This window comes from Girardinichthys multiradiatus, chromosome 21 (genome assembly GCF_021462225.1).
Source record: "Girardinichthys multiradiatus isolate DD_20200921_A chromosome 21, DD_fGirMul_XY1, whole genome shotgun sequence".
In the NCBI taxonomy this organism is placed as follows: domain Eukaryota; kingdom Metazoa; phylum Chordata; class Actinopteri; order Cyprinodontiformes; family Goodeidae; genus Girardinichthys; species Girardinichthys multiradiatus.
The window spans coordinates 17546478-17569488 of NC_061813.1; the positions used below are offsets into that span (position 1 = coordinate 17546478).

At 38.5% G+C, this 23011-nt stretch overlaps 2 protein-coding genes across 2 annotated transcripts; one reads left to right on the top strand and one right to left on the bottom strand.

Moving 5' to 3' along the window:
* Nucleotides 1–1468: 1468 nt before the first annotated feature.
* Nucleotides 1469–6866, bottom strand: pkia (cAMP-dependent protein kinase inhibitor alpha). The gene is made up of 3 exons (XM_047350208.1): nucleotides 6758–6866; nucleotides 3624–3801; nucleotides 1469–3237 (listed from the first exon to the last, which is right to left on the bottom strand). The coding sequence occupies exons 2-3, from the start codon at nucleotides 3775–3777 to the stop codon at nucleotides 3161–3163; spliced, it is 231 nt and encodes a 76-aa protein (XP_047206164.1). The 5' UTR covers nucleotides 3778–3801; nucleotides 6758–6866; the 3' UTR covers nucleotides 1469–3160.
* Nucleotides 6867–8768: 1902 nt separating this feature from the next.
* zc2hc1a (zinc finger, C2HC-type containing 1A) lies at nucleotides 8769–20877 on the top strand. The gene is made up of 10 exons (XM_047350534.1): nucleotides 8769–8883; nucleotides 9470–9543; nucleotides 10220–10336; nucleotides 10785–10811; nucleotides 11882–12023; nucleotides 12193–12335; nucleotides 16254–16359; nucleotides 18921–18996; nucleotides 19808–19912; nucleotides 20166–20877. The coding sequence occupies exons 1-10, from the start codon at nucleotides 8865–8867 to the stop codon at nucleotides 20299–20301; spliced, it is 945 nt and encodes a 314-aa protein (XP_047206490.1). The 5' UTR covers nucleotides 8769–8864; the 3' UTR covers nucleotides 20302–20877.
* The last annotated feature ends 2134 nt before the right edge of the window (nucleotides 20878–23011 follow it).

The following is a 23011-nucleotide window of genomic DNA, read 5'->3' on the forward strand; positions in this document are numbered from 1 at the left end:
AAATTTTAATGCATATGATTACAAGGTGTGTTCCTCTTTGGTCTTGCAATAGTAATTTCCTGATTATAGTAAAGACTCAAATGAGGGAGAGGAGGCTCTTTTTAGTTACTAAGGCCTCCTTTGAGTTTATTGTTAAAAGCCCCTAACGTGCATTTTGTCTTGCATTTTTCATTCTTTTATTTATTATAGGGAAAGCGTATTTTAATAAATTTTATCTTTGCATCGACCTTTTCGGTTGTAATTATTTTATATATAAATGATCTTTTCAAGTGTTATTTTAATTAGCATTTCTTTGCTTTTTTCTGTCTATTTTTCTTTTCTCTGTAAAACACTTTGGAAACAGCTGTGAAAAGGTGCAGATTTATAACACAGACAGTTTCATGTCTTTTGACAGTGGAATTTATATCTCTGATGCCAGTGTATTTGACTTCTGTTTATCTTCTCTGTCAATAAGTAATTTGTGGACAAACATTGCTGTGAATAAACAATGGTGATGGTCATTCTATTTTTTTCTTGTATTTGCATGCTGGAATAGGAGCTATTCATATTGAAGACTGAATGCCGATTTAATCTTTTGTGAGTTTGACATCTGTAAAATACGATTGCTCATCTGTACTCTAATTGGGATATATTGCTCGTGTTCAGTGCTTACGATAGGTTAAATTTAGATTAAACTACTTGCAGCATTATCAGTGCATAGACAACATCAACAATAACTGTATTTACTACCACACTCTTTGCCAATAATCCAAATCAGGTCAATATCAAATTATTTTCCAAAACATACAGTGCTGATCAAGTTAATGTACAGTCATCAGAATATGTTATATTAATTTGGGGCTTTTAGTGATGCATTTGGAAAATTTTTTGTTTTTTTGGGAGGGGCAGGTTTACAAGGTAGATTCATAAAACACATTACATAAAAAGCATAAAACTGCTTTTGTTGTCATTTATTGTGGACATTTTTTACTATTGCTCACAAGTTTTACATTTTACATACACACTCAAAAATATACAAACCTCTATGCATATTTGGATAAATATCCTTTAGCAAGTTTCGGAGAAACGAAACACTTCATCTACAGTCATCTACAAGATCATGGCATAATCGTGGCTGATTCCTTGACCCCATTTGTTGCTGAAGTTGGTAGAGTTCATTTAAATTTTTTATTTTTTTTAGGCATGGCCTTTTTCTAAAACGCATTGAAAAGGTTAGTCATTTACACATAATACCCTCAGCCCCCACCCCCATAAAAGCCCCCATCCATCTATGTTCTATACCCTGTTATTCTTGTAGGGTGTTGGAGGCGCAGGCTGGAGCCTATGTCCAACGGTCACCGTGTTAGGTCGCCAGTCCATCACAAAAAACCAAAACATTAAAATAAAAAACTGTTCAAATGCATCAAGCATTATATGCCTTGTATGACATTCACTATGTGTGGCTATTCATCATGCTTCAACACAACTATAAATGGACATCATCTTTTAATTCACAGTAATCCAAAACAGCTTTTGTCGTATGGCTCTTTATTCATGAAGATCAGGTGTGGTCAGCCACCAGAGGGAAGCATCGACCATGCTGTTTCTGCACACCCAAACTTCTCATCCAGTTATTTTAAATGACATGACTTTACAAAAAATGTCCAGCTGCTGTCAATAAACTGTAAACATTTCAAAACGTGTTGTGCCTGAGTTACTGAAGGCAGTCAGAGACATTGCAAAAGTTCTAGTCATTAAAACACACTGCACCTGAGTTGCTGTACAAATATTTTTTAACCACTATTATTCTGAATAATGCCTCAAATCTTAGAGAAAAAAAATTATCAGATACTTAAATACCACTGAATTAAACAATTTCACAGCATCTTCTGCATATTTTCGGTTTAGCTGTTGTTAAGTTGTTGTTTTTCTTCTTTTACTATAAAAAGGTTTAGAAGCAGAGTGTACAAGCCCAACAGTCATCCCATCAAAAGTAAATAAATAATAAATTATAATCCACCCATGATTAGATCTGAGTGACATCAGTAGTGCATTTTCCATTGTCCAGCAGAAAATACCTGTTATTCTCTTAAGGTTGCACAAAACCACAAATATTTTTTTAACAAGCTAACATACACAAACAACCATTTTTATATGATACATGACAGTGTGTTACTGTTTAGAGACCAGGAATGTGGATTTTAGAGGAAGATTTGTTTTTATCACAGATAGCAAAAGGCATGATACTGCAGTAAGAAAACAAAACTTAGTCCAGATGTGTACCTAAGATGTAATTGCCCAAATAATATAAACAATATTAAGAATTCATGACTTATTTGTGCAAAAAATTCCATCTGTAAAAGATGGCTAAGAAAGCTACATTACAAAATCCTTTAGATGTTACAAGATTGGAGATTCATATGAAGATCTTGAAGAAAAAAAGACTGAATGTTGAAAAATTACAAAACAAAAAACTGACAGTATGACCTCTAATCTACACATTGCCTCAGAAACCCTGCAAATTTAAAATGCTACTTTTCAGGCCTAAAAGTGCATTAACTAATCATCATTTGCACCAGCTGCATCTGAGATTCCCTAAGGCAGATGGACAAAGAGAAAGTCAACAAAGCCAATTAAGTAACTAAACTAGATCTATGGCCCAGAAGTGGAAAACATGCAAAAGATTACTGAAAGAGCAAGGGATAAGCTGACTGCAAACATCGAGAGAGGAAGTATGTCTACAGGCGTTGCACGATATGAAGTGTTTTTATTTCCTGGGAGTGTTTCACATAAATGAGTGCTGGTTGAGTCAAAGCAGAACAAGGCGAAGGGACACAAGCTTAACCTTGTAGCAACTCTTAATATGAGCTTGCCTCAAAAAATCCTTAGGGGATCTTTTCCTTTTGGTATATGTTTCATTCCCCTCTCTACACTTGTGAATAATACCAGTACAGAAGGACTGGATTTAGTTGTTTATATCATGCTATATTCCTGTATCACTGCCCACAAAAACAAATGCAGCAAGAAAACGTTGTTACTTTCAACATACTCATTAATATATAGTTGACTGCACTGCAGTTGGCGCAACGCTGGTGAGATGATGGCAGTAGAGGGTCGAAAACTGGACTATTCTGGGACCATAATGGCCTCCTAAAGTCCCCCCCATGGTCCCAATTTCAACTTAGGACCCTTCAGCTTGAGTCTCCTCTTCTTTCGCACAAGAGTCTTGGCCTTTCTCAGTGTCATCTTCCTCATCACCTTATAAAGATAAACAGGGACAGTTAGATGAGAAGTGTCACGAGTGGGGCACCGATTCATTCTTATTACATTTTAGAGCCTTCTTTTCTGTGCAGAGTGAGTCTGTTTGACCTTGGTGGAGCCGAGGTGTTTTGAGAAAAAAAAGCTATGCAGAGATGCAGCACTGAAATTGGGATATTTCTTTTCATCACAGACAGTCTGATAAATCTTTGAGTACCATTCTTTACACTGCTGGGAGGTTGCATATGGGTAAGGATGTATATGGATATAGCTTTGGCAGACAGGCTTGAATCTTGCATGTATGCATAGATACATAAATTCCTTCCAGATATCTCATAGAAAACTATAGAATATTGCACAGCCCAAATTAAATTCCTAGTTCTCACCAGATTTGTTGATATTAATCTGTGCCAGAGTTTGGGACAGGTCCGTGGCCCCCTGCACTCCTGGGCTTCCTGGGATGATATGGATGGCGTTCCTGCGGCCGGATCGCCGAGAAGCGATGAAGTCCTCGTAAGTTGCCTCCACATCTGTCATCATTGACACACCTCACCATAGCATTGCCTTTTTCATACACAGCAACAAATGCTGACAGCTAGCTCAAGGGGCACACAGATGTAAACATGTACTGCATTTAAAGACAGTATTACAAAATTCAGAGAAGTCTTTGAGCTTTTCTTTTTTTTCTCTCGAGTAACTGTGTGTGCTGAGGACACATCAGAAGAAAGTGAGACACACTTCAGACGCTCGTTCCATACATCCCTCCGTTCCTTCTTATTTCACAACCTAATCCCTGATTAATCTTTTTTAATCTCAGTCTAGGGTACAGGCAACCCTACAAAGATAAAGAAGAGACACTCTGTGGGCGGTAATACAGAGGAGAAGAGAACTTGAAGAAAGGTGGTGTTGGACAGATGCAGACAGCAACCAAAAATGCACGGTCAAAGGGGTAATTAAGAAGGCGTCACTTTGCACATTAGAGTACATTGATATTGTGTAGCTCTGAGATGTTGATTAAACCCTTCTGTTGACAGGCCAGCTCTCTGTATCAATCCAGCTGGAGAAGGCTGCCCTTTAGCAATGAGCACACTCAGCCTTTTTTTTTCCGCTACTTGAAATCTATCAATCTGAGATTTCTTTTTTACTGTGCCAACTGGAAATCCTGCATTACAAAACAAACAAACTCACAATTTAGAGCCACAAACAGAAAATCTAGGTTTCCTGAGACAATGACAACTCCCACACACTTAAAAGTGTGATTTTGTTTTAAAAAATGTATTTTAGAAATGAAGAAAATGCACAAAGTGCGCCTGGCTCAAACATCCATTCATGGGTATTTCTAATAGCTGCATAGGCAATGACTGACTAAAGCAATTTTTGGACATCTTGTCTGTCATCATTCAAGCACACTCCCATTCACCTGTCATTCTTAACATGGTGTAAAAAAAATGGCAAAAACGTAACAGTTGCCTTGCCTGTACAACTGACAGGCTGAGCACAGAGACAGGTGAGATGCAACAGACAGCATGAAGGAAAATGTAATCATTTAAGTCAGGGATGATAACATCCTTCTAAATTGTAAGTTCACATAAGAAAAAACATAAATAACCCGACCTTTATGAGTCTGTCTGTAGCCCTCATGCCAGGTTATATAATGGATAGTCTGCAACATCGTAAACTATCCACTCATCTGAATTTAATTCTAAAAGTCCCATAACTTTCATATAAAACACACACACCTAACCATTAGCACTACAGATGCATCTATTATAGTTATTTTCAACAGTCTGAGTGTTCTTTGTAGCTTTAAGTAGCATTCATCACACATGTTATCTGTTTTTATACTTAGTTGAAATGTTAGTTGACAGTTGAGATAGGTGTCCTGGCCTGGAGCCTCCAAACGAGTGTTTAAAACACAGCAAAATACACAACAAGGTAAGAGTCAAGTGGGCTCCTCTGCCTTCTCTGTCATGAGAAAACCATTTCATTTGCTGCAAAACAGAGAATCAGCACTGATTCCATTAGTAAAGAGCTAGTTTTTACATTCCCCACAGAGGCCATATTCTATATAGTCTTTGTCTTATCGAGAGCTGGCCTGAGGTTCAAGCAAAGTAAGCTGCTGCTTAGAGCCCACAGGCCCCAAAGGCCCTTGAATTCTAACAGAATATACTGTATATCTGAACTTGTTTTGTTGTTCTTTGTAGACAAGTGTAATCAAAAATTCAGTCCTCTTTTTTTTTTGACAATCAGATTCAAACATCTTAATTTATGATTTGCAGGTGTACTGTGTTTTAAGAAATACAGTGGGGAGAACAGGTATTTGATACACTGTCGATTTTGCAGGTTTTCCAACTTGCATGTAGAAGTCCTTACTATTTAATCATAGGTACAATGCTAATTAATTACTTAAAAATCACACTGTGATTTTCTGGATTTTTGTTTTAGATGTTGTCATTCACAGTTGAAGAGTACCGATGATAACAAATTAAAGACTTCTATGTGCTTTACAAGCGGGAAAACCTGCAAAATCGTCAGTATATCAAATACTTGTTCTCCCCACTGTAGATGCTCAAATGCAGTGTGGAGTCCTTTAAAAAATAAATCTTTTTTGTCAAAGGTTTAGCCACCTCTAAGGCTGTCCAGCCCTGACAGGGCTCACTCATATCAACAAACACCACTGGTAATTGCAAATAAATCCTAACAAGTAGCTACGAGAATTTTCTAGACTTAACCAATTAATCCTGGCCTGTTTTCCCCTTCTGTTTTAAAGCGCCTTGCATCAGACAAGATGGCAAGAGCAAATGACGAAGTCAGAGAAACTACCCAATCTCCAAATATATATTCACCTGACCACAACACTTTACCTCGCATGCTATTTATTTATCTATCAAATAACACACATTACCTAATGTGATTGTCAATAAGGGAATTTAATGTTGGGGCTAATGTAAACTGTAAAATATGTTGACGTGCAAACAATTAAGCAGGGTAAATAATGGTCTTATCTCCAAGTGAGCGCCTATAGTAAAAGCCTGCACATATAGTTTGTGATAATAATATTACAAATGACCATTTTATCTTTGCTTTTTATTTGGAATCAATCGTACCTGCAGTTTTATGGACGATATATCAATATTTACGTATACTAAATGCTGCTTTCATCCAGTAATGCTTACACTAACTCGTAAAATATATATCCTGCAACAATTTTAATAATAAAAAAAAAGTATTAAATGGAGGCGCATCATTGTTGTGCTCATCATGCAGGGTGCTAAATTAAAATGTCGAAACTATGTAGGAATAGTGAGCCTTAAGAATATATATTTTTTAATAATAAATACCGCTGCAGGATCGTGAGATTCCAGCTGATTTCACTTATAATATAACGGCCATTTGCCTCTGACAAAGACCCCAGCGAAGCAGAGATAGGTCAGTGTCACACAAACACAGCATACAAAGACGCTCTGCGTGAAATTAGTCCACATGCACCCTCTGATCCCGGTCATGGTTAAAAATGTACCTGTCTGGATTTAACGGATTCCGAATATTCACCAGGATCAGTCAATGCAGCCTAAATCCTGGCACTTTGGCTTCCCCCACTGGGTTCAAATTCAAAAGTTCATGGCGTGAAGCAGAAGCAAGAGTACGTTTAGTTCCGATTATGTTTTTCAAAATAAAACCCTCAAGCCACGCGATTAAATTCATGTTTGGACATCACCTTTTTGTGCAAATATATGATATATAGCTGCCAAGCTATATTTAGAGTAAAAAAAAAATCGACAAGTAAATACAAAGGCACAAATTGTTTAAAGGCTGCTTTAGTGCTTTAAGACAAATCACCTCTTCCATGGCTATTTTTGATATGGGCAGTATGGCTCACTACTCAGGGTGCCATTGTGTCAGGGCACATCCCCCAGCGCTTAAACAAAAGTCATCTGTAAATTGTTTCCTAAACACGTTTCCTATTTTTTGTTGCCATATCCGGTGAATGGAGAGTGGGCGCCCCCTGCAATGTATGCACTGTGAGAATATAACTGGGTGGGTGGGCGACTAATGATGTTGGTATGATTCAACATTTCTATTCTAACCTAAATTGCAATAATGTTGGACCAAATCCAATGGAAAATCTAGATACCTAGACTGTTCCAACTTGAATTGGATAATCCTGTGCTGAACAGATTATTCAAAACCATTTGAATTGGTCACATCTATTTGTAAAAACAAAGCAAACGGTGGGGATCTTAATTTTGTTTAAAATATAGTCAGAAGAGCTCTACTAAATTCTCTTTCCAAGTTCTAGTTCTACTGTGTAAACACAACAGTCTATCCATTCAGTAAGTTAGCCTGTTTTTATTCACAGTTCAGAATCAAGAGGCTGTAGAGATTCTGATTTATTGACTGAAAAACCTCTGAAGAACCTTTCGAGTGCTAAAAATCGCTCAAGTGTTGTAAAGCATTGGCAGCACTGACAAGAAAGTAGAACTCTGGCTGCTACTAGTAGTAGTCCTTTGTGTGAAACAGCAAGGACAGCCAGTGTCAGAACAGTGAACTCATTGTAATGAACGGAGATGCAGCCTTTCAGTTCTGTGTTTACTAGTAACAGCTGTTTGTGAATCCCTTCATTCAGATGACACATGTTCTCCATCTGGCAAACTGGGAACTCCCAAGTGTTTGCACAGAGCCAATGTTTGACCCGACATATGCAAGCAAGACAGTACAATGCTTGTTTTCTTTGTCTGGAAATAAAAGTAATATTACAAATTATTGGTACTATTTATTTCAGCTCAGTTTATTTATATAACAATAATTCACAACAAATTACATCTCAGTGCATTTTACAAGAAGAACAGACCCAATCCACATTGGCGTCAAGCAACACAGGCTTAGTGTTATTCTATTAATGGTTAACTAGTACTAGACCTTTCATCCACTCACGTAGGGAAACAAGTACACAATATCATAACGCCTGAAAGGGCCTGATTTTTGAGAAAGTAATAGAACATGTTTGATTCCCATGGACCAGCAGGCCACTTGACCAGTGTTTTATTTATATATTTTTTCAAATAAATTAATAAATAGAAACTCCCAATGCCACAATAATGTCCTCGATCAGCAAAAGCTTGCCTTCCACGCCTATTTACTGTCTACGGTACAAACTGCAATACTTAACCCAAAGCACTGAAGTAACAACCAATAGAAAACGCTGATGTTAAAATCCCAGTTGCTTTGGGTAGCCAAAGACAATTCATGTCAAGATAATTATGTTATAATCACGTTACATTGCTAAAGCATTATTATTATTATCATTAATGTATTTTTATTGTTGTATGCGTATGGTATATTAATAGTATAAGCTTCACCCATTAAAAAAATGAATAAACAAGAAACATTTGTGGACGTTATAATCGCACGAAACATTTTCAAAACAAATTGAACTCTTACTTAGCTGTTGTTATTTAGTAGTTTATGTTTTAGGCTTAAAAGCAGGGCTTCGTCCTAAATTCCTGACACGTTTGGTCCTTTTGGCGAAGCCGGAAGTGTGATGGAGGGAATGCTCTGCGTTGTCTAGGTTATGTTGGGCCGTTTGGCGTCAACACAGCAGCAGCATCAGACAAGAGAATAACCTTATGATGGAAGAATTTGAAGGTAAAAAAAAATAAATAGCTGCCCGGTTCTTTCATTGTGGATATGTTTGCCAAACTCAACCTCGCAACGTCTCATCGTTAAATATCCAGAATTAACATTTGGAATATCATTGTTTCCTTTGCGACCTCTTTTCTGTGGGATTTAGCCCAAGTACAGCTAGGTAATGTTGGGATCGAGATGAAGCTAGCTGCTGACTGGGTGGGTGGGTGTGATTTACCTCCACAGCAGTTACCCTGTGTTAGCTTTAGTGCTATCTACGGAACCTTTTAATGAATGAATGAATGAACTGAACCTGGGCGTCGTCAGAAATGAATTATTCTGAATAAACAATCATCTTTTTCTCTGTACGGTTTTGGATTTGTTCGTTATTTGTAGCATTTGTTAACATGTACATCGAGTCTTGAGTTAGGCGTACTGTGTTATATTCTGGCTGGATTATTGTCCAAGCACAAATCGTCCAAATGCAATAATTTGGGGCCCAAAGCGATCATTAACCACAGAATAACAAGCAAAGCATCTTTTTACGCATTGGATCATAAAGCAAAGTGTTAGCATCGGTCCGTCTGTTAATCTGTTCTTCTTGCAGATGTTGATGCTCTTCCTGCTCAGGGTCTGTCTCAGTGCAAAACGTGTAAAAGATGGTTCTTCCCCAAAGTCCTGGTAAATAAAACAACCATCTTCTCTGTAACATGCAGCCATTTGGAAGATGCTGATGTGGTTTTATTCCAGCTAAACCTTGTGACCAGTCTTTATAGTTTAGCAGTCAGGAAGTGTTTAGAATTGCTGAGGTTGCTAGGTGATCATATCTTTCCCTCTGGTTTTATCAGCTGACAGATAATCAGCTGTTTGGATAAATAACAACTCAACAATATCAGGGTGAAAAGCTTTTGTAGGTTTTTCCTTGAGGGTGGCTCTGTGTCATGTTTATGCCTTATGGAAGCTGAAATGATAATTCACAGAAAAACACAAACCTATTGACATCACAGACCTGTTTTACATAATCTAAGTAGTTCAACATATTTTTGTAAAATTATTGTATAGGAACCTTATTTTTCTGTATTCACGCACACATATTTAGATAATTGTGATAGATATTTCATTCTGGGATAAAAGCATTGTCACATCAATTGCATAATAACATTAGTATGACACTGAACAATTTTATTGATAAATGTTGCATGAATACATTATGTTTGTGCAGCATTTTAAGCTGAAAAGGCTTTCGGTGTCATTACTATTTAAACTATGCACTGAAGAAATTTGAGTAATTTAACTCAAGGAAGTAACCACAAAGAAATCTGGTCTTTTTCAAATTTATTTTGTATTTTGTATATAGGAGAAGCATGCTAACATTTGCCAAAAGACAGCAACTAAAAGGAGAAAGATTTTCGATTCGAGTCGACAGAGAGCTGAAGGAACAGAGATCTCCACACTAAAACCAATCAAACCAAAGGTAAGCCTTGAGAAGATGGAAGGGGACACAATTACCCAAATGCAATAAAGACGCTTCAGCTTTTTTATATATATATAGCAAATACAATGACAACTCTTTAAATCAGGCTATGGATGTTATAAATTTAAGATTTTATTCTAAATATGCGCTATATTTTTCAATAAATTGTAGACTATTAAATATCAAAGTAGTAAACACCACTAAAAAGTGAAAGGGGTGTAGAATTAAGATCCTGCAGCTCAGAACAATAATATGTTTATGGCCATTTTAAAACTTGCAATCAGTATAATACTGGTTCCCAGTACTAAATCAGTTGTTACAACATCCTCAACATTGTGATATGTACTTTGATGAATGACTTGTGTGTAAATCTTTGCGTTTCCATCTGTTTTCATTTCGTGATGATAGTTTATTTTCACATGTAAAAACACTGTCAATTGTATTTCAGTTGCAAAGCTCAGCTGCCTCACAGAAAGTAAGTTCATTTGCATTACATCTTTGTTCACTTCTTTCCAGATGCATTTTTGTTTTAGATGCAAAATTATTCTGCTTTGTCTTTAAGGCTTTTGCTCACAGTGTCTGTCCTTGTAAATGCTGACATCTATGCTTTGAGTCAGTGGTTTAAAGTAGTGAAAAGCATGTCGACTAATATTTGTCAGTATAATGAGAAAAATCACTGGCTTTTTTCTGTTTTGATTTCGTTTTTGAATTTTTAACATGTAAATAAGTCTTGTGACTGGACTCTAAATGCTAATCCTGTCTGACTACTTTTTGCAACCCCTTCAGACTTGTCAAAGGGATTACTCTCAGAAAACTTGTCCTAAAACTTCCATGCGTATTTAAATGACTTCACTTTCATGTCTGTAATGAGGCCAGTCTGAGTGACACACTGTTGCTTGCATTTGATCTAAAGTTGACTCAAAAATCAGTTTGTATTCCATTTGCTGTCTTGCCTTCAACTAGCATCTTCAAATTGGCGTCTTGTGCAACAGTATTATCAGGGAAATCCTTTAGTTAAGTGAGCACAACACTGGCATCTCAAATAGGCTTGAGAAATAAAGAACATTCAATAAAAGCTGCAACGAAAAAGGAAAAATAAGGGAAATATATCCTTTGCTTTGTTGGAATCAGCTCTGTTTGTCAGACAAATGGACATAATAAACTTGAACAGTCCAACTGTAGGAGGAAATAGGAAGTCAGCAAAGCTATCATGTTGCAACTGAGGCAGTCCAGACAAAGCGCAGTGAACTATTTCTGTCATAAATGATTAGCTTTAGACAAGACTCGAACTGCAATTATGACGTTTTCCTCTTTTTAATCTCTTAGTGCAAACAGTAAGGAACAAGACTGCTGCATTTGTCATTCATATTCATTATGTCAGAAATTCTAGGCTTAGATAAAAAATTCCCGATTGGTAAAAAAAGGGGATTTTGGGCATCGGGGCTGCATAGCAAGATTTTCTTAGTATCAGATTTGGGTTGTTATAACTCTAAACTCTACAACTGATCAGAAACCATCTCTGCTATGATGCTGTTGTCCTTCCAGGCAGAACCTCCGAAGAAGCCTTCCAACTGGCGCAAGAAACATGAGGACTTCATCGCCACCATTCGGGCTGCCAAGGCCGCCACTCAGGCAGTAAAGGATGGGGGACCATTACCCCCACCTCCTCCTCCGTCTTATGATCCAGGTAACAGACAGGTGGATTGATTTTAATTTTTTTTTTGTGTGTAGAAACCGATAACTAACAGAAACATAGACAGATCGTCCTTTGAATCGTGCATCTCAATGAATTTTCAAAGTTAAAAAAAGGGTAACTTCTTCAAGCAACCTGTATGTCTACTAAACCTGCTTTTCAGATTACATCCAGTGTCCTTACTGTCAGCGGAGGTTCAATGAGAACGCAGCTGACAGACACATCAAATTCTGCCAGGAGCAAGCCGCCCGCATACCCATTAAAAACAAGTCAGGAGATGCCAAGAAGCCTCCGAGTCGCACACAGGTACACACACGCACAGCAATAACAAAATAAATCACAGCGCACAGTTTGTCTTTTTGCTAGAAAAATGTTCCTCGCATAACCTGATATTAAGCACAAAACCATGGTGAAAAAAAGGTCAGTTTAGAAAGACTGCAATGCTACTTCTAACAAAATAAATTGCTTCTCGCTACTGGGAAAAACTGGGACTCCAGGAAGTACACATGTCATATAAATCAACCGTAGGAAACTTTCTCAGTTATCAATTAAGATCAGCTGTAAAAGAAAGAACAAAAAGAAAGAACAAACAGAGCACAACGTGCTTGGAACGACTTCTAAAAACACCTGGAGGAAGTTGTTCTGAAGATAAAGGCTACAGGCAGAAGTCAGATCTGACAGAGCTTCACAAAAATAAAATCTAGAGATGGATTGATATTGCTTAGTTTTATTTTTTTTTGAATGATACTGATTTTCTTCGCGAACTCACCGGCAGGTTTAATAATTTTTTTCCCAAAAGACCACATATGAGAAAAGCTTGTTTTAGGTTCTTTGATAGAGATGGTAGTCTTGAATTCAACAGATAAGGAAGGACTTCCAATATTATCCCAATGAATGCATCAAAGCATATGACCTCACCTATCTGATTATTTAATTTTGTGGCACTATTGGCCTTTAATTTTCTGTAAGTTGACTGACAGGAAATGGGGTGGAGAGAGGAGAAGACATGCAGCAAAGGTCAACAGGTCGGGACTCGAACCCGTGACAGCTGTGTCGAGGACTGTAGCCTCTGGAGATAGGTTGCTCTCCTTACCACTGTGCCCCCGCCACGCCCACCTTTATCTGATTTTTACTGAACTTAGAAAAAGTGAATCAAAGTGCATGCTGTTGGTTGATGCGCTTATGGACGAAAAATAGTAGAAGTTCTTATTTTTGTTGCATTTGTAGATAATCAAAAAAGGATTTTTCAGCATATTAGATTTGGCCGATTCTGATCCCTGGTCTATTGATTGGTGCATTTTTGTATTTAAAATCCAGTTTAGTCTTTTAAAAAAAGTAAACATCTTACTGGTGATTAAAGGTTGATTTTTTCATTCTTTCATTTAAATGAAAATACACTGCTCAACAAAATAAAGGGAACACTGAAATAACACATCCTAGATCTGAATGAATGAAATATTCTCATTGGATACTTTGTTCTGTACAAAGTTGAATGTGCTCACAACAAAATCACACAAAAATCATCAATGGAAATCAAATTTATAAACCAATAGAGGCCTGGATTTGGAGTCACACACAAAATTAAAGTGGAAAAACACACTACAGGCTGATCCAACTTTGGATGGTCTCCTGAGGGATCTCCTCCCAGACTTGGACTAATGCATCTGCCAACTCCTGGACAGTCTGTGGTGCAACGTGACGTTGGTGGATGGAGTGAGACATGATGTCCCAGATGTGCTCAATCGGATTCACGTCTGGGGAACGGGCGGGCCAGTCCATAGCTTCAATGTCTTCATCTTGCAGGAACTGCTGACACACTCCATCCACATGAGGTCTAGCATTGTCCTGCATTAGGAGGAACCCAGGGCCAACCGCACCAGCATATGGTCTCACAAGGGGTCTGAGGATCTCATCTCGGTACCTAATGGCAGTCAGGCTACCTCTGGTGCGACCCTCCAAAGAAATTCAATTCAAAGAAACTTTATTGATCCCCGTGGGGAAATTAGAATTCCAGTACAACCCATCCAAACATACATCATGACACAAGACAAGGAGGGGACGGGTCACCGAGGCTTTGCTGCCCACTCACAGGCACTGCCCTTACTAGATGAGAAAAGAGGCCACATTAGTAAGTAGAGGAAAAAAATCATATTTCACACTTTATCCTTAGCAGGATACAGTTTGAGATTGCAAAATACCTCAGAACAAAGAAGCAACAAGTTTACAAAACAACATCATGCCGGGAACGGTGAAGGTGGTGTGAGGGGTGCATATGTTTATCTTGAGCATGTGTGTGTGTGAAAGTGAGTCCATGAAGCACTGTCACAGAGGCCATTGTCCTTGATGGTACGTTGGAATGTTCATCAACCGGCCACAAAGTTCTGAGCAGGTCCACAGGTGTCCTCAGGGAAGGGAGGGAGCAGAGCGTCATGTTTACATAACTTCCAGGAGAAGTTGAAGATAGCCAGCCATCAAAGCCATGCAGGGGAGCCAGATTCAGAAAAACAACAATTATTTTGGTTAGGCTGACTGTTAATTTTCCGTCAGCCTTGAGAGTCTCGTTGGAGCTTCTCAAAGGCGAATCCAAACAGCCAAATTCCTGGTCTTTCGCCAGATCCGAGCGAACAACTGTCTCCAAGATTTATCCCATTTCACCCCTGAGTCCAGGAACCGCAACTTGCCTGCGATCCTAAGGATCACATCCAGTCTGCGATTCAGCTCACGTAACATCTCAGTCTGAGTGCTGATCGCCTTGAAGATCCCATCACACATGCCAGGCAGCCTCACAATTGTCAGAACAGCTGCTGACACTCTCCGAATTTCTCGATATGCCAGGTAACCACTGACTCCAAAAAGCAGAAATCCTGATATCAAGCATCCAGTTATATACATATCTTCCACATCCTCGACTGACATTATTGACAAACACACAATCCTCCACTTCTGCCAGGAGTCCATTGTGTATCCAGAGAAAAACGTCCAGTCCGGACAAGTTGGGCTCTCCTTCACCCTGTCTTCTTGTCGAGAAAATTTGATCAATTGCATTGAGAGACCAGCTGACCAAATCCATAACTAAGAGTTTGGATGATATGCAAAAAGATGCTCCAAAAAGAAGACAAGACACACAGCTGAAGCAGGGCAGGTATGGGAGGGGTGCGGGAGACAGAGAAAAAGTGTCCTCCTCCACCGAGAGCAAAAAGAAATGCCACCCCACACCATTACTGACCCACTGCCAAACCGGTCATGCTGAAGGATGTTGCTGGCAGCAGATCGCTCTCCACGGTGTCTCCAGACTCTGTCACGTCTGTCACATGTGCTCAGTGTGAACCTGCTTTCATCTGTGAAGAGCACAGGGCGCCAGTGGCGAATTTGCCAATCCTGATGTTCTCTGGTAAATGCCAAGCGTCCTGCACGGTGTTGGGCTGTGAGAACAACCCCCATTTGTGGGGCCCTCATACCATCCTCATGGAGTCGGTTTCTAACCATTTGTGCAGACACATGCACATTTGCGGCCTGCTGGAGGTCATTTTGCAGGGCTCTGGCAGTGCTCCTCCTGTTCCTCCTTGCACAAAGGTGGAGGTAGCGGTCCTGCTGCTGGGTTGTTGCCCTCCTACAGCCTCCTCCATGTCTCCTGGTGTACTGGCCTGTCTCCTGGTAGCGCCTCCAGGCTCTGGACACTACGCTGACAGACACAGCAAATCTTCTTGCCACAGCTCACATTGATGTGCCATCCTGGATGAGCTGCACTACCTGAGCCACTTGTGTGGGTGACCAAAACATCAGCCAGAAAGCATAGGTACTGAGAAGTGGTCTGTGGTCAACACCTGAAGAACCACTCCTTTATTGAGTGTGTCTTGCTAATCACCAAAGATTTCCCCCTGTTGTCTATTCCATTTGTACAACAGCTGTGAAATTGATTGTCAACCAGTGTTGCTTCCTAAGTGGACAGTTTGATTTCACAGAAGTTTGATTTACTTGGAGTTATATTGTGTTGTTTAAGTGTTCCCTTTATTTTTTTGAGCAGTGTATTTCAAAATTCAATCAATAAGCTTTAACACAATGTTCTTATCTTCTGTTTGAGAGCAATTTGTTTTGATCCTGGTAAAGAGCTAAACCCACAGATATAGTTTCCATTCAACATTTTCTCATGTCCGCCACAGTAAATTAACAGATGCTTGTATATTGCATGTGTTTTCTGTTCTTATGCTTCCTTTCTGTCCTCAGTTTAAGCCTCCTGGTTCTGTAAAGAAAGCGAACCCTCCTGCTGTATCCACGATCCCCTCAGCCTCTTCCCGTTTACCTCAGAGACAAGGCCTGGGACAGTCCACTGGTAAGGCAGCACAGCTGTGTTAATCTGTCATCATATGCTACTGTATTCAAAGTCGGCAAGTGTGTGTCTGCCCCTTTTTTTGCGACTGAGAGGACCATTTTTCGTATTTCACCAGCAAAGTGAGGACATTTTCATGGTCCTCATTTTGTTTTTTGCTAGTTGTTAGGCTTAGGAGTAAGGTGTGAATTGAGTTAAGGTTAGGTGTAGGGTTAGGTATGTACTGCTAATGGTTAGGTTTAGGTGTAGGTGTAGGGTTAGGCCATGGAAAGGGTTGAATTGAAATCAATGGACGTCAATGAGAGTCAATGCAAGGTCCTCACTACATATAGTAAGACAACAGTGTGTGTGTGGCTGATTTTAAATTGGAGTTACTTTCCTAAGATTCTATGTCCAGACTTTTCGTTTTTTTCCCAATTTTTTTCCCTTTTTTGTGACTTCCACTAATGAGAAATAAGAGAACATATGTAGCCATCTGAAGGAAATCCACTCCACCTACCCTTTCTCCCTTTCTTTTCTTCTTTTTCTCTGTGGTGGTGGTGGTGGGGCGCCGCTTCGCCTTTGGGTGCTTGTAGCTCCCAACATTTTTCAGAAGGGTGGTAGTGCTGTCACTTTTTCCTGGCAACTAATTAGGTATGCAGAGTCTGTAAACAAAACTTGTTCTTGCTGAGCTATTGCCACCGAGCTATGAGCTTAGCACGTCAGACAGAAGTCATGATGATAAACAAGAAAAGCCAAAGACTACATCTTGGTTGTAACAGTATAAAATAATAATTTTATGCTGACCAATATGAAATTATCTGTTAAAAGTAAACTGACCGGAAGTCTGTCCGAAGGTCACACCAGGGCATAGATAGTAGGCCTTATTCCAAATCTTGGGTCAAGATCACTGATACTGATATTGACATAATATTGGTAAAGATGTCCTAAATCTCATATTAAATCTGGAAAAATCCATCCTTTAATTTGGGTACATATTCTGTATTCAGTAGGAAAAAACTATATGAAAGAACAAAATATTGTTTTAAACAAAGTTGTTGCACAAATATTGGTACTCCTAACTATCCCTCAAAAACCAGAACATTTTCTAATTAGCACTTTGCATTTTTTAGGTTGAGGATGTAGGAACCGTTAGTTAGAAATCATTTTGTTTACCTGGGGTATAATATGGTGTAACACTAAAGTATTTTAGCCGCTGGTCGCTAGGCTGGACTACAAGCCAAGTTTGTCTCGTCACAATACGCATTTAGAAGGATGGTAAAGCTCACTGTTGAAGAACCTCGATGTTAGCTTGAAATCCAGAGCAAAAGCAAAATTAATAGACAAGCCTGGGGGTGAAAAAAAAACAGATGGACAAAGCAGAGAGTTATGTTTCCAGAGGAACTCTAAATTGTGAGACGTCACCTGTAGAAGAGAGGCTATTAAATAGACCTGGAACACCTGTGTGCCTCTAAGCCACGGCCTCAGATACACACAGAGGACCACGGGTCTCTCTGATCAACTTGGAAGATGCTATTGGTAAAACACACTTTGACTCTTTGATTATTGGATGTTTTTGTGCTAATGGTGGATCATAGGAACAAAGGTGTAGCAAGAGTATAGAATTTAAATGTCTGAAAATTTATAGTTTCTAAGTTTGATTATGTTTAATTAAAGTTTGAATAAGAACAAACCCCTTTTTAATGTTGATATATTTGAGGGGAATCTGTTAGATTTAGAAAAATCAACTTTATTCAAATTATCCTTATTTTAAAGGATAAGTAATTTACAGTAGTTCTGTGATCTTCACATTAAGCATGTTAACTTGCTGTAATTGCATGTGTTCGTCTTTTATAAAAGCAAAGATAAGTAGGAAAGACAAAGAGCTGCCTCATGCGGTCTTCCAGGTTAAGCCTTTTCAAGTTTGCGCAGAAGAGAGTAAAAAGAACCTGACGCTCAGTAAAGAATGGCTTCTTGTTTTTTCCAAGTCTCCATAGCAACCATTAGATGCCTGCTTGCCAACCAGTTGTTTAGATTAGGTGCTCTCCCAACCCCCTGATTTTGTCAGGAAAATGTTGACAGCAGGGATAGTAATGAATGTGGTGCGGGTGTTGTAACATGAGATTTTCTCACCACTAATAAACGCATTTAAATGAAAGTTTTTTTTTTTTTTATTTCCCTAAAATTATCTGTGTGTAATTATGGTAATTTGATCAAATAATTACTTCTCTTTAAGGCTATTTACGCATCTTTACCAGAAGTACCAATAAATGTGGGCAGCAGTGCGTATAGAAAGAAAATACACTGTAAATAGAAAACTTTAAAAAACCCAAGCAGTTTATTATAAAACAGAAGTTAAGTTGCAAGTGTTTTCAAATGTCAAAGAAAAGGGAGTGCTGCTTTATGGATCAAACCTTGGCTGAAGGAACTGCTTTGCAATGCTCTGCAGATGTTTTTTTCCATTGAGAGAAAAGCTCTATTTAGATGCATGTCTTGGGTTTACTATGTGAATGACAGCATGACATACCCATAATCATCCCGTCATAATCACGCCTTTTCGTTTTTCTCACCGTCACTCATTTAAGGAATCCCATCAAGTAAGGCTAACCCAGCAGGCTCGGTGAGAAGCAATCTCTCTGGACTGTCAAGCCCACCCTCATGGTGAGTCCATTTAGCCACACGCTCAGGGTCATCCATGCTTAACATACATTCAGTAAGTGGGAATATATGTTCCAATGGGACTCATTTGTCAGATTAACAGTATCCATTGAAAAAGGACAACCTTTAAGCAGGTATTATTGGATATGACTGCATTTATCTAATGCTGATGTCTAAATGGGATTGTTATGCTCCGAATTCCCACTCTGTGTGCAGGAAAAACATCAACCCTTTCACCTTTAGTCGTTGCTTTTACCAGAGTTTCGTGCCCAGATGATAATCTTTGTTCTGCGTCTCTTTTTGGCAAAAGGTTCGAGTCAAGTTGGAAAATATTGGAACTGAAAATACTGCAATTCTACCTGTAATTAGATTGAAGTCTGAAACATTTCAGTTTTACTTAGTTATTTTTTTTTTTTTTATTGCTTTGTGCACTAAAGTGTGTCTGTACAGGATCATTTAATCTAACATTTAATCTGACTCAAGACCAGCATTACTTCACTTTCCATTCTAAACATGCCATTAGAAAAAAAAAATTGCTCTTTAACTAAAACTCAAGTCTTACATTAAGAGTGTGCAATCTTACTTTAAAATGTATAGTCTATTTAAATAGTAACCCTTATTATCTTTTGTGCTGTTGACATGTAACTGAAACTGTACTAATGATCGAATCAGTGTAGGAAGTTGGTGTAGCTCAGATTTGTATGTACCAGAATGAGCTCAGATGCATGCTTTAGAGCTGAGATCTGTGTCTGCAAAGCCAGTCCTCTCTGTGATTCGCATGTCATATCCTTGCCTCTGTTTTCCCTCTTCTCAGCGTGGGAAATAAGATCAGAGCTGTAAGCTCAAGCTACGGGTGTGCGAGGAACTCTCCGTCAGGAATAGCAGCCAACAAAAAGAAAGCTGACACCTACACATCTAGGTAAATTACCTAGAGCTTCTCCAGAGGCTGTGGGAGAAATACTTGCCAACTTTCACCACCCCCTTGTGGTGTTTATGCTGTATTGCGTTCCATCTAAAATCCATTGTCTTACAAATTTGATCTGATTTGAATAATGTTCATACATGGCGCCTTTGTGGAACATTTTTCTGATAACATTTTACCTAAGATGGCACACATTAATTATTTTTTTTTTTGTATTTTAAAAGACTTTAGCCCTTTGTTATCTTTTCAGGAATGATGTTGACTGTGGAAATGAAATTGACAACGTTGGAATAAAGAGCAAGTTCTGCCACGCCTGTGGTACCAAGTACCCTGTTGACTCCGCTAAATTCTGCTGTGAATGTGGGGTCCGGAGGATGTGCATCTGACCGAGGTCAAAAGTCAGAGAAGGAAGAGGAAGTAGGGATGCCCCTGTGCTCGATTAGCAGTGAATTATTTCACCAAAGCTAATGAACATTAAAGACAAAGAACACATTTCCCGTCATTAATTTCACACATGCTGCTGGTTTCCTAGTAGCTGAGGGGTATAACTAAGATAAAGGTTATACTGCTCTATGCAACAAAACTGTTGATATTCTACAATAAATGTTGCTGATTATTTTGGTTAAGCGGTCCCGATGGTTAACTGTTAAGCTTTGAAGGGTGATTATCTTAATGCATGTCGGCTTTTACTGGAACCAGCCATGCATATGATCTCAGCTTTCCTCCCACTGTTGATTTTGCGATATCGCTCTTATGCACGTGTCTAAAACAACGTTACTGCATTGAGGTTAGCTGGTGTGCAGAAATCCACACTGAGAAGTATGTTGTTAAAGGTAAAAGAACATTATGTGCAGCTAGTTTAAATGTGAATGCCCTTCAACGTCTATCCCGACCTGAAACACATTCGGTCAGTCTTCTCTTATCAAGCAGAAGGTTATCATAATAAAGTGCATTATAATTGACTACTGAAAAAACACAGTGTGGTTTTTACATTAAAAATAGGCTGGAACTTTTCTCTTACCACCTTGTTTAGACAGGGGCCACTGCGTTTAAAAACCAGATTTTAAAGGTTAGTTGCTCCCTTAAATGTCACTTTAGAGACAAAATGTTATATAATACTACAGACAAATGTAGCATTTAACCTGTCCTTTCCTTTCTTTTTATTTTATACAGTAAAATATTTATTTTCTTAAGCCATTTCATATTTACTGAATAATTTAAGGATTGTGTCTGTTCTTCAATGCTTCACAGAATTCATTTGTTTTTATCTGAATTAGTTTGAAACGTGTAAATGTTTTGCTCTTCCGGATTTTTTCTTATGGATTCAGCATGGAGTGCATTACAGTTTGTAATACCCTAAGTACAGTGACACTAGAGTGTTTATTTCTGTCGGGGGCCGGCCTAAACTATTTGTGACTCATCAGTGCTTATCTAAGTTATGTCCTTCAATTTATTGGTTATTTAAGTCATTTTTTTACTCTGAAGTATGATTTGAATATATGTTTTTCAAACGAGTGAAAAGGAGAAATATTTAAACATACCGAACTGGTGGGATTTCTCCCGCTAACAACAGCATTGAACCTATATATGGTGATGCATTTAATGACATGTAAATCAGCCATCAATAAACCTCTTTGAAAATATCGGTGAGAAAATGGAGGCTTAAAGGATGTTATAGAAGGTGATTTAGAGTACAAAGTAAGATCTTTAATTATAAATATAGATGGGAAAAACCCATGCAATATCATATACAATAATATACTTCACCAGCTTAGAAATTGGCCTTTTATCTAGTTGTAATGGTACCTTAAAGTACAATACAGAAAACAGCAGCACTGCAAGTAGTAGGAGGGTTAAGGAGCAAAGGCTGCATTCTTAAATTTTTTTAATGCATATGCTACAAGTCTAGTTTCTGAGCATGACTGGATTTTTTCCTTTATAAATGATATAAAAGTACCATAAATCACCACACGAACTAAACCTTGTGGGAAAGGCATTTTGGATCTCTCCCACCTAAGTAATAAGGTCTCTAAGTGAGCTCAGCCATCTGTGGCACAATATGCTTTTAACATATCAATCATTTCAAGTGACTAATAAACACATTGTCACTAAAGACAGTACCAATGACTTGACACACAGCCTAAAACAACCGGCTTTAGATGACTGAAATAATAAAAATATGTTGGGACTAGTCAGCTCATTCTTTTCCAAAGTGAAAGCAAAACTGCATTTAAGCACCACATTGTTTCCAGGTTGTGCTTCAGGAGTCATTTCTGAGTGAGTAAAAGCCGAAGCAGATTTTACACAAATGAGACCTTTTAGCTTTATCGTCTGAAATAGATTCTTCTCTGAACACATCTTCAGCTGCTGGCTAAGTCCATTCCGAAAGCCTTTAGTGTGAATTTCTCATTGTAGCAGTGAATATAGACAGCACACGGCTCCTCCTTCGCAGAGTGTGGGGGAGTCCAGTTTGTTAGACTTACAGAAGCAGTTCTGTTTCCTTTGGCTTGTTTCTGTGTAGCTTGGAAACTGATCTCAAGAGTCAGTAGTCGTGCAACACCCAAAGCAGCAGCAAGACGGATATACCGATATTTTACAGGAAAGCTTGAATTAACTGGTAGCTTCTTTCATAATCCAAAACGACAGCACAGTATAGGCAAACTGGCAGCACAGGAAGTTATTTTTTTTGGTTTCATACTGTGCTTCAGCTCAGTTTCAAGCATCCATTAACAGGGTGTTCAGCTTCTCGTAGCACAGAGTCATGCAAGACAGAATTGCTTTAGCTTTGCAAAGTTTTTTTATCTGCTTCTTCCCAGGGTTTCTTGCCATCCTCTTGTGTGACTTCACACTGGGGTCTTTTGTCTGTTAAATAAAGATGGACATACTAATTAGTGCAGAGTCAAAATGTACATGCATTCCCCAAAAGTAGATGACTTGCATAATTTAAAAATTTTCTCAGATTAACATAACTACTATTTAGGAATATCTGCATTTTAGGCATGAGCTCTTATCTGCCTTGCTTTTTAAAGGCGTAGGAATATATGCTCCATTATTGCATTTATATGTATTTACCACTTTATGCAAGGCTGCTACAGA